General features: G+C 40.0%; 2 protein-coding genes across 2 annotated transcripts; both read right to left on the reverse strand.

Moving 5' to 3' along the window:
- Positions 1–544: 544 nt before the first annotated feature.
- LOC106082530 (putative gustatory receptor 59b) lies at positions 545–4,073 on the reverse strand. The gene is made up of 3 exons (XM_013245096.2): positions 4,025–4,073; positions 822–1,780; positions 545–706 (listed from the first exon to the last, which is right to left on the reverse strand). The coding sequence occupies exons 1-3, from the start codon at positions 4,071–4,073 to the stop codon at positions 545–547; spliced, it is 1,170 nt and encodes a 389-aa protein (XP_013100550.2).
- A 6,130-nt stretch (positions 4,074–10,203) lies between these two features.
- Positions 10,204–11,477, reverse strand: LOC131997690 (putative gustatory receptor 59b). Its single transcript, XM_059368974.1, has 2 exons — positions 10,455–11,477; positions 10,204–10,356 (listed from the first exon to the last, which is right to left on the reverse strand). Exons 1-2 carry the CDS (start codon positions 11,475–11,477, stop codon positions 10,204–10,206), a joined length of 1,176 nt encoding a protein of 391 aa, XP_059224957.1.
- Between the last annotated feature and the right edge of the window lie 371 nt (positions 11,478–11,848).

Consider the following 11,848-nt stretch of genomic DNA (forward strand, 5'->3'; position numbering starts at 1 on the left):
GAGACTGCTTATGGCAGTATTGTGCCCCTCGACATTCTCGGTTTTATTTTCCTCTCATAACAGGGGTTGCCCCCTGCATTTTTCTTTTAAATTAACTTTGTATCGTAATGTTGGAAAAACCTAACAAAATTAAGGTCAGCCTACCAACCTACCAAGGGAATAAAATCCTACCAATTTTAGTGGGAACCTACCAGAAACGACGATACTGGTTGTGATTGCGGGCTGCTTGAATAGCAAAGGTAAAACAAAAACAAAAACAGTGCACTTGTAAATTAAACCACCAGCCCATGTTGCGTATGAGTGCTGTACAAAAATACTTGCAATAAGTATACGCACGGTGGGTAAAATTGGATTAAGGCAAGGAAAGTAGGGGAGAAATCAACTAAGCTAAAGACCTTCATAGCGATGTTTTATTACTAAAAACTATCAAAAAGACATTTTTCAATGGAATATAGAAATCAACAACCATTACCTAAAGCCTAACTTACAAACATAAGCTTTCGACGAATCTCTTTAAACTCAAACCAATTTATACTTTTATTAATTATTCGTCAAACGAAGTTCTCAGATGACTTTGTATTAAGACAATGGCATTCATGACTAAAGCAGACATCATAGAAAACCAAGATTGGCGATTCAAATTTAAGGCCCCAGCTAATTTTAAATTCAGTTTTCGATTACAGACATAGAACGAGAACTCTTCACACTGAAAATATAAATGAAGATTACACAGAGAGCAAGACAGAGAGAAGGAGAGAGAGAGAGAAATAAATTTTTTCAACGAGTGTAAACATTTTAAGAAATTTGTTAAAGAATTTTACCTCTTGATCCAGCATTTTTCCCTGATAATTGATGTTATTGAAAACCTTCAAAGCCATTTCGAGATCATCAAAACTCTGAGCTGTCATATCACACAAATAATCATTCAAATACAAGTCACAGATAAGCATTAAATAAGTAAGGCCTCCCGAATACAGAATTCCCACCGAGTCATAAAGAGTTTTATGAAAAGCAAAGGCAAAGTAAAGGGTAATGCTATTAGTGGTTATATTGGCCCAACGGGATATGAGCAATTGCCATTTGAAATTACGTTCAAGTTCCTGTAGTAACCGACACAGTTGCGAATGTGTCACCAATAACCAAGATAACTTAGTGCAAGCCTGCTTTTCGCTTGTATGATTTCTGCATGTATCATCATATCCCTTGGCCACATCACTCAAATACTCCTCCATTTGGTAGAGTAGACAGCATATTTTCCATAGCAATTGAAAATACTGAAATAATATCATACACCATTGGCTCATGGTATTGCCATACACAATGACAACGAGAATTTTCCTTAAATCTATGTCATTAGGCAAGGCAACTAGGCCTACTCCAAAAATGGCCATGTAAATGTAGCTGACCAAAAAACACTTTAGATAATACAAACGTTTGAATCTGACCTTCGTTTGCAGACTGAGCTTAATAATTGTTTGACATCTCTGTTCTAAGGCCTCCAATTGCATTTTTAATTTTGCTATGGCTGCATCATGTTGCAAAATGTGACCCAGGGTGAAGGCCACCAGTATGATTCGGATTTGAAAGTTGGTGGAAGTCACAAATTTCATTAGAGGATGTACATTTGGAGAATGTTTAAATTCTTTCATGTAATCCGCAAGTATGATAATGATTAAAATCATACCACCCAAATTAACAGAGAACACCAGTAGACGTGACATCAGGTTTCGTTTATATTTGCAAGTTTTCACATCATACCAATGGCAAGTTAATCCCAGTACTATGGGATAGTAATTTTTTATATTTTTAAAACATTTTATTATACTTGGCAATGGAATTTCCTTAAAGGAGTGTAGGCAACTGAGAGCACTAAAGTAATTTCTTATATTTGGTCTCATTTAATTGAAGACGATGCAAGAAATACTAAATGGTTTCTATTGAATGAACTGCTGAACAGGATATTGTTTCTCCTTATCGGGGATCCTTCAATATTCTGTTGACTCATTAATACTTAATGATGAATTCGCCATTAGATGGACATGTCCTGTCATAATGTATTTATTGCTTTTTTGTTGCAAATGCCACCTGGTGTAATAGGTTGTACTGACAAAGAAAAATTTATGTCGCTCTGCGACTCGCCATTCAAACTGGGCTATAAGCTTTTTTATAGTCTCTAGCATAGAATGGGGATGTACTTCTTTCCTTTTATGCGTGTCGATTTCGCGTCTAACCGATACCGGCACTTAGGTGGGGAGACAATACCAGACATGAACTAACTTAGGGGCGCGGCATGGAAAACAATTAAGGAATTTGGAAAGTAGCACGGCATTTTCTTTTTCGAGGTTACGTTTTTTTCGTATTTAAAGCGCACAAAAAGCCGATTACTGGCTAAGGTGTATGTCCATAGTGGCATGGGGCGTATTAATGTCCGCACGCTCATTTCAACCTAACCTAATTTCCTTATACCGTTTGTTACATTTCGAAATATTGGTCTGAGATCCAACAAAGTATAGATATTCTTGATTGTCTTGACATTCTAGGTCGATTTAGCCATGGCCTTCCTTCTTTCCGTCCATCATTCTGTCCGTCTGTCTGTCAAAAGCCCGATAACTTCCAAAGAAGTAAAGCTAGGCGCTTGAATTTCTATACAAATACTTCCGATTTGACTGAAATGGCTCGTAAAGCTTGGCTATGACTTCCAACAGCCATGCCAAGTATGGTCCAAATCGGTTCATAATCTGACATAGCTCCCATATATACCGATGGCCCGATTTGACTTATTGAGCCTCTAGAGGGCGCAATCACTATCCGATTTGGCTGACCAAACCTTGGTTTTGATTGATTAAGACTTTTAGTATGCTTTTTATGCTTTGATGAATACCGTCGCCTTTTTGAGTCCATGTCCATTTTTCTCACCAAGTCGAACTTTGCGCCCTGCCAGGGAGTGTGGATACTTCCAATGAGCTTTGTAACGGCATCAATAAATTCTGCTAACGCAAAGCGCAGCATCAAGATGTTCCCAATATACTTGCATCTCATAATTTTTTTGGGTGGATCCTACTCAGAGTTCAAGACATGTTTCAAAATACGCTCGTTAACCAAATCCTCCACATGTGACTGATTATCTGATGCAATCCCACCGTATGTACTTCTGATAGCGATGACTGGATACGTCAGCTCATCTCTGTTGTGCTTCCTGGCCACTTTGGTGTAAGATGACAGCTTCTTACCTTTTTCGACAACCATCTTTCCCTTGCGAGATGGCGGTGGTGTCCTCCGTAAAGACACAGGGGCCGTGTGCGCTTCCTTCGTACCTGGTCCTACTTGGTCTCCCTCCCTGATGGAGAGCTAGCTTAGTCTTCGCAGAGTACTTGAAGAAGGGGAATCATTTTTTATTTCAAAGGTTTCAAAGTGTTCTGCTCTGCAAGAGATGTGATTATCTTTCCAATTTCCGTTGAAGTGTTTGGAATGCCACTTTGGCGTAAGATGGCCGCTTCTTACCTTTTTCGACGACCATCTTTCACTTGCGAGATGGCGGTGGTGTCCTCCATGAAGACTCAGGGACTGTGTGCGCTTCCTTCCAAAATACGCTCATTAATCAGATCCTCTACTTGGGACCGATGATCTGGGGCAATTAAACCGGATGTATTTCTGCGTATGACTGCGTACTCAGTTCATTTCAGTTGTTCTTCTTGGACACTTTGGTGCAAGATGGCAGCTTCTTACCTTTTTCGACGACCATCTTTCCCTTGCAAGATGGCTGTGGCGTCCTTCATGAAGTCTCAGGGGCCGTGTGCGCTTCCTTCTTCGTACCTGTTCCGACTTTGTCTCCCTCCCTAGGATACTGTCTGGAGTCTCCATTGATGGAGGGCTGACTTAGTCTTCCCAGAGTACTTGAAAGCGGGGAACCCTTTTTAATTTCAGCGGTTACGAAGTGTTCTGCTCTGCGAGAGATGTGATTCTCTTTCCCATTTCCGTTGAACTGTTTGGAATGCCACTTTGGCGTAAGATGGCAGCTCCTTACCTTTTTCGATGACCATATTCCCTTGTGAGATGGCTGTGGCGTCCTCCATGATGAGTCAGGGGCCGTGTGCGCTTCCTTCGTACCTGTTCAGACTTTGTCTCCCTCCCTAGGAAACTGTCTGGAGTCTCCATTGATAGAGAGCTAGCTTAGTCTTCCCAGAGTACTTCAAAGAGGGGAACCCTCTGAGAAACCTGATTCTCTTTTCAGTGCCCGTAGAAGTGTTTGGAATTTCAATTCTAACCCTACGAGCACGCTGCACTATCGCCCGATTGGGCTGCCAGCGCCTACTCCTCACTCTCCTTTGTAGTGACCCCCATTGCTTTCTGGATATTCTTGTAAGCTTAGCAAAGCCATCGCTTAGTGGTGCCTTCATGCCGCTGCGATAAACTTTTTATTGGTGGCCACCGTAACGCAAATGTAAGAATGTCCGCCTATGATTCTGAACTCCTGGATTCGAATCGGTTGTTATCCCCTCCTAATGCTGGCGACATTTGTGAGATACTTTGCCATGTAAAAACTTCTCAACAAAGAGTTAACGTACTGCGGCACGCCATTTGGACTCGGCAATAAAACGTAGACCCCTTATCATTGAACTTAAACTTGACAACCAGACTCATTGATATGTGAGAAGTTTGACCTTGTTCCTCAATGGAATGTTCATGGGCATATTTGTATTTTTGACTGTTTCATTGGTGCTGTCCCTGTTTGAGTTTGAATCGGAAACACCACCTTTCGTTCATTCGTTAGTTTGACGATTGGTTGTGTGCTTCCTGTTTTACTTTCGACCAACATGGCACAACTGTAAAAGAAGCAGACAACATGCTACGGTCTAATGCCACCATCCAAAACTTTTGGTTCTTTGGAGTCCATTCTGTGCCTACTCCTGGCGTTTAGATCTGCCCTACCAATGGAAACAGTCGCTTATCACCAACCGCCCATCCGGTATGAATAGCTGTGAGCACCACACAGGCTGGAACATTGACGTCCGAACTCTGTGGTGTTCATTGCTGTTAAGAGAAGCTTAGCTGCGAGCTACCAGGCACGTCCACAGGTTGCGGATAGTGGAATGCTCCATACGAAGTAGCTGCAACGGCATTCGCGGACAATCGGCTGTGTCGAGCGGAGAGTCTGAGTGAGAGGCTGGGCGGCACCGGCTCTTGCACAAATACTGACTGCCTATGATGCTCAATATGACAAGGCGAGTTATTGGCGCCATTAAATAACCACCTCCTCATGACAATGTGGCTACAACAACCACAACAATAACCAACCGCCTATCCGACACGGGAAAGCTGTGAACGTGGTGTTCAGGCTGGAACATTGAGGTCCAATCTGTGTGGTGCTCATTGCTGTTACGAGAAGCTTAGCTGCGAGCTACCGGACGTGTTTACAGGTTGCGCACTTCACCCCCAAAACTGACATATATACCAACCACATGGCAATATGGAGCTCAAATGAAAGCTCTTTGGCAGTAGAGTAGAGCAGCAATTTAAACCCACATTTGAGACTTTTGGGAGTCTCTGTGTACCAAACGGGGCATACTATTTACCGACCATGGCAATAAGCGTCAAGAATTTGACATCTATATTTTAAGAGAAATATCTGGGGGACTTCAGACCAAAATCGGCAGATCGGTCTATATGGCGGCTATATCTCAATATAGTCCGATCCGAACTATATTTGGGTGGGAGTCCAGAAAGCTTACAACAACTCTCTGTTTCAAATTTCATCGAAATTGGGTAATAAATAAAGCTTTTATGGGTTTCAGACCCTTTATCGGCAAATCGGTCTATATGACAGCTATATCTAAATATAGTTCGATCTGATCCACATTTGGGTCGGATGTCGGGAAGCCTACAACAACTCTCTGTTTCAAATTTCATCGAAATTGGGTAATAAATAAAGCTTTTGTGGGTTTCAGACCCTTTATCGGCAAATCGGTCTATATGACAGCTATATCTAAATATAGTTCGATCTGATCCACATTTGGGTCGGATGTCGGGAAGCCTACAACAACTCTCTGTTTCAAATTTCATCGAAATTGGGTAATAAATAAAGCTTTTATGGGTTTCAGGCCCTCAATCGGCAGCTCGGGCTATATGGCTATATCTAAATGTAGTCCGATCTGATCCATATTTGAGTCGAATGTCGGGAGGCTTAAAACAACCCACCACATCAAATATCAGCAAAATCGGGTAATAAATAAAGCTTTTATGAGCTTCAGACCCTAAATCTAAATATAGTCCTATCTGAATATACCCCCTATCCTATGGTTGTGGGTAAAAATATGTCTACTTTATAGCTTGGGACAGTCTAATATACATGCCCCAGCTAAAAATTTGAATTGTGGCTATATCAAAATTATATTTCTCTTTCTTAGCACTTCAGACCTTTAAAAGATTTCTGGTGCTTGTGGCTATATCAAAGTCATATTTCTCCTTACTAGCACTTGGGGACCTTTGAAAGGTTCATAAAGGTTTCTGGTGTTTGGCATTGCCATTAGGGCTGTTCTCACCTTAAGCACTCTCGCACTTAAGGTCCATGCCACTCAACTCTTCTTAGCTGTCAGCAATGGGAGGGTTTGCCAAATTTTTGGCGGAAATAAGCCAATTTTTTTATCAAGAATCAAAATAAGTACACGCATGCCTAGATCTGGTATGAGAGATAATTGCATGACGCATAGAAATATTTATTAGTCATAAACGAGGCGTCATCCTTAAATGTTTCGCTGGCAGCCATTAGTTGGTTGCAATGAACAATCCACCAAACATGTGGCATCAATGGGGAATTTTGAAAAACCACTGCAAACAATTTGGGCAATATTTTCCGATATTTTTGGGGCTGACCTCCTATTGGTATGACTACAAAGTGAGTGAGTTCAAACGCAACGTCATATCATGTATGTTGTGTATGGTCGTCAACATCACTGGCCTAGGCACCCTGTTTTACTGGAATAACGATATTATCGAAATCTTCATTGATAATCCAATTAATATTGTGATGAGGTATGCCACAACGGTAAGAGTTCTGTTTATTTTTCTGATTTCCACTTGTGCTGTGGCACAAATCTTGTTTTGCGACAGCCAACTTGTTGGCCTCAAAAAGAGTCTGCAGACTTTGGAACTGGAATGTAGAGTCAAAATAACCATCAGCAATAGAATTGAGGCAGCCCTATGACCAATCTATTATTGCAAATATTTTCTTGTCATCTTCATGCATCTGACAACAGCCTATTGGCAAAATTTTAATTTCAAAAACTGGCTCCTACTGCTGCTGCAAATATTCTACATAAACTATGTTTCCTTGTCGAATTTTTGGATGCTGCAGTATTTTGCAGTGATGGGGAAAATATACCGCCTTTTGTATTACTTCGATAAGCACCTTCAAAAGTTGGTGCTAGAAGTTACGAAGGATGCCTTGGATGGCATGCATGAAAATATGGAATATCGGCTATGCTTGCAAGTGTTCTGGTTAAGGCGCAAGCATTTTGAATTATGTCGCCTTTGGCTAAGGCTGGAGTCCATGTCTAAATTTCAGCTTTTCTTAAAGCGCCTGGTCACCTTAATTACATGTGGAATGAGTATTTATGCAACCCTGGTTACCGGTTCATTCTTAGGGCCTCGGAATATAATTATTTTGCTCTTGCCGGATTTTGTGCCAAAAATTTTGGATTTTTATATTACCGATTATTTGTGTGATCTTACCAAAGCCACCATTGGGGACTTGGTGTTAAGCATTAGGGAACTGAATGCTGCGGCGAATCCTGGGCTGGCAAAGCTAAGTCGAAAGGTAAGCAGAATATTTATGGAAAATATTTGTATTTTTTTTTTTTTTGGTTTTCCTCTCTACTCTTTTGCAGTGCGATGATTTCTGTTTATATTTACACTGCTGCAAATCGATTTCATTTAATTCCAATTTCTGGAGCCTGGACCGCAAAACCTGGTTTAGCATGATGTCTGCTGTTGTAACTCTATCGATATATTTAGTTCAGTCACATCTTATTGCAGATTAAAATGTGTAAAAGCAAGACGTTGCACAGTGGGTTTCGAATGGAAAAAAGAATTAGTAAAAATCTGCCATTTGATAACGGGTAGAGATAACTCTTTGAAATTTTTATTGTTTAGAGCTGAGTTGTTAACGAGATAAGATGCAACATTTGAAAAATCCCACATTTTCTAACTATTGGTTGCCCAAAAAGTAATTGCGGATTTTTCATATAGTCGGCGTTGACAAATTTTTTCACAGCTTGTGACTCTGTAATTGCATTCTTTCTTCTGTCAGTTATCAGCTGTTACTTTTAGCTTGCTTTAGAAAAAAAGTGTAAAAAAAGTATATTTGATAAAAGTTCATTCTAAGTTTTACTAAAAATGCATTTACTTTCTTTTAAAAAATCCGCAATTACTTTTTGGGCAACCCAATAGATGGTCCGGGCAACTCTTGGCACACCTAGACATTGCAAAAATTTCTTCAGGTTGCTGTTGTTGCCAAATCTTCACTTGTGGTCCGATTTCTATTTTTTTTTGTTGGATTTTAAAATCCCCTCAAAAAAATCTCCAGATTTAAGTCTACAAAATATGTTCTAATCTCTGGGAATTTTTGATTTTTTAATTAAGATAAGCGACAAAGTCTTGGATTGACGGGATCCTAGTATTGCCATCTGGAGGATCATGTTCACGGATGGACCAAAGCTAGAGGACACAGTGGGCCTGGGGGTCTATATTGAGAACCCAGCGACTGAGATCTGTTTTAGACTGCCTGACCATAATACGGTCCTGCAGGCGGAGATCCGGGCGATCACGTAATGCGTGAGGTGGTGCGGTGGTGTGTCCGTCCGTCCATCGAAATTACCATAGCGGTCGAACACGTAAGGCTAGCCTCTTGAAACTTTGCACAGATACCAGCTATTGATGTAGGTCGTTGGGGATTACAAATGGGCCATATCGGTTCAGATTTGGATATAGCTCTTATCTAAGCCGACCTTCCGATTGACTTCTTGAGCCTCTAGAAGCCGCAATATTTGTTCAATTTGGCTGAACTTTTCAACATTGTGTTCTGTTATGACATCCAACAACTGTGCCAAGTACGGTCCAAATCGGTCTATAACCTGATATAGCTCCCATATAAACCGATCTCCTGATTTGACTTCAGATATCGCTCCCATATTTTAGCAGAATCCACGGTGAAGGGTTCCCAAGATTCGGCCCGGCCAAACTTAGCACGCTTTTACTTGTTTTTTGGAACATTTTATTTCTGTTGAGAGGAGGCTATCGTAGCGCAGAGGTTAGCATGTCCGCCTATGACACTGAACGCCTGGGTTCGTATCCTGGCGAGACCATCAGAAAAAATTTTCAACGGTGGTTTTCCCCTCCTAATGCTGGCAACATTTGTGAGGTACTATGCCATATAAAACTTCTCTCGAAAGAGGTGTTGCACTGCAGCACGCCGTTCAGACTCGGCTATAAAAAGGAGGCCCCTTATCATTGAGCTTAAAACTGAATCGGACTGCACTCATTGATATGTGAGAAGTTTGCCCCTGTTCCTTAGTGGAATGTTCATGGGCAAAATTTGCAAATTTTATTTCTGTTGAGATTCCATTGCAGGTTATTGTCCAGCTATAGACCATTTTGTTCAATGCTCTCTATTCAGGGAAAGGCATAGCAAAGAACTCTAAAGTGTTGCTGTGTGTTCTCCTGCAATGGAGTCTCAATAAGATTTTAAGACCAAACAAAAGGAATGAGCAAACAGACAATTTCATTTCCGTACAAAACTTTGACTTAACATTATTTCCACAGAAATTTTATTTTAAAAATTTAGTATTATAGAAAATTTTGTCACTAATTTATTAAGGAAATTTTCTTTTCAATTATCTCTCAGGAAATATTCTCAAAAAATGTTTAAATATTGGGTTGCCCAAAAAGTAATTGCGGATTTTTCATATAGTCGGCGTTGACAAATTTTTTCACAGCTCGTGACTCTGTAATTGCATTCTTTCTTCTGTCAGTTATCAGCTGTTACTTTTAGCTTGCTTTAGAAAAAAAGTGTAAAAAAAGTATATTTGATTAAAGTTCATTCTAAGTTTTATTAAAAATGCATTTACTTTCTTTTAAAAAATCCGCAATTACTTTTTGTTAATTATTTTTTTTTTCTTCTCAGATTTAAACTTTGGTTTTTTTGATCATTTATGCGCTTCGTAAATGGGCTTGTATTAAAACTATGGAATATGTGGCAAAGGTCGACATCAGCGATAACCATGCCTTACGATCCATATTTAAGGCGCCGGCTAATTTCAGATTTACCTGACGATTGCACAAATATATGGAGAATTCTTCGCACTGAAATAAATTTGAAATAAATATTTAAGAAATAAGTTTGAAATCCTACATATAGCTCGACCCACCCCAATATAAATAATATCTAAAGAAATGCTCACCTGTTGATGAAGTGTTGTCCAAGTTTGCTGTAGACCATTGAAATTCTTCAAAGCCAACTGCAGACCCTTAAAACTGTTTACAGCCATATCGCACATGTAATCATTGATATACAAGTCCAATGTTAACAGTAAATAGGTGAAGGAGCCCATAACCAATATGACCAAAGACTGGTAAATAGTGTCAGAAGAGATAAAGGCATACAAAATGGTTGCACAATTGCTGGTCACATTGACCAGGCGACTGAGAAATATTTGCCCCTTAAACATATGTTGAAGTTGCAGCCAATATAGGCATAATTTCGAATGCACTCTCAATGACCAGTAAAGCTGTATAACTAAATCTTCCAATGGAGCCCCCGTTGCATCGGCTTCTTTGGCTATATAGCATACATGCTGTTCTATGTAATAAAAGAGACAGCAGATTTTCCAAATGATTTCAAAATATTGAAACAATACAAAATACCACAGTCCACTGATGTTCACAAAAGCAATGGCCCCCATTATTTGCCATATGCACAAAGCGTTGGTGGCTTCTCTTACTGACGCCACTAACATTACAATATGAATGTAATAGAGCATAAAATATTTCAAACAAAATAAAAATGTAAATCTTGTCTCAATAGCTGGCCTCAAAGTGATCCTTGTCAGGCAATGGATTTTCAACTGTTCAAGCTCCATCTTCATGCTGGTTATTAGCCGGTCATAACGTATGACATGCAACACAGTGTGGGCCGCTAGACAAATCCTTAGTCTGCCATTAATTTCGTATACAAGCAATATTAAGGAATTCCAGGCATGATCCCTTCGAAACTCCTCTAAATAATTCTGAAGTTTAATACACACCACCACCATACCCAGAACATTGATCACAACCAGAACTAGGCGTGAACACATGTTACGTTGATATTTATTCTTCTTCTTGCAATACCAATAGGAGGATAGGCCCATAAATATGTGGTAGTAAGAGATTATTTGTTGGCCGAATTTGCATAAACTTTCCTTGACTGTTGTAGAAAAAACCATTTCTATGTCATAAAGGTTGAAATACAACTGAGCACATAGTTCAGCCTATGTTGTTCTCCAAGACCTTACATTTTTTATTAGATAGATACTAAGATATGTATCTTATGCGCTGTCAAATTGTCTAATTGATTACATTTGTATTGAAAATGGCTAAAGCCATGATGAGTGGCGACCTAAAAGGTTAACGGGCATTGAGTTCTACAACGAAAATGGCAGTAGAGAGGAAACCAACTCAAATGGCAAAGACCAAAAGCGCCAGACGGACTGTAGAAAAGTTCTCTTCAGTCAACCACTTCTGGCATCGGAGGCCACCATAGCGCAGAGATAATATGTCCGCCTATGACGCTGAACGCCTGGGTTCGAATCCTGGC

Source organism: Stomoxys calcitrans, chromosome 5 (assembly GCF_963082655.1).
Source record: "Stomoxys calcitrans chromosome 5, idStoCalc2.1, whole genome shotgun sequence".
Lineage (NCBI taxonomy): Eukaryota > Metazoa > Arthropoda > Insecta > Diptera > Muscidae > Stomoxys > Stomoxys calcitrans.

Excerpts from the sequence above, each read along its gene's own strand:
- LOC106082530 (XM_013245096.2), bottom strand. The coding sequence starts at position 4,073 with ATGGAGGACGCCACAGCCATCTCACAAGGGAATATGGTCATCGAAAAA. Across the intron at positions 1,781-4,024 it reads GAATATGGTCATCGAAAAAG|TACTGGGATTAACTTGCCAT; the intron begins GTAAGGAGCTGC and ends ACTATCCCATAG. Across the intron at positions 707-821 it reads GAAAAATGCTGGATCAAGAG|TGTGAAGAGTTCTCGTTCTA; the intron begins GTAAAATTCTTT and ends TTATATTTTCAG.
- LOC131997690 (XM_059368974.1), bottom strand. The coding sequence starts at position 11,477 with ATGGTTTTTTCTACAACAGTCAAGGAAAGTTTATGCAAATTCGGCCAA. Across the intron at positions 10,357-10,454 it reads GGACAACACTTCATCAACAG|TGCGAAGAATTCTCCATATA; the intron begins GTGAGCATTTCT and ends AATTTATTTCAG.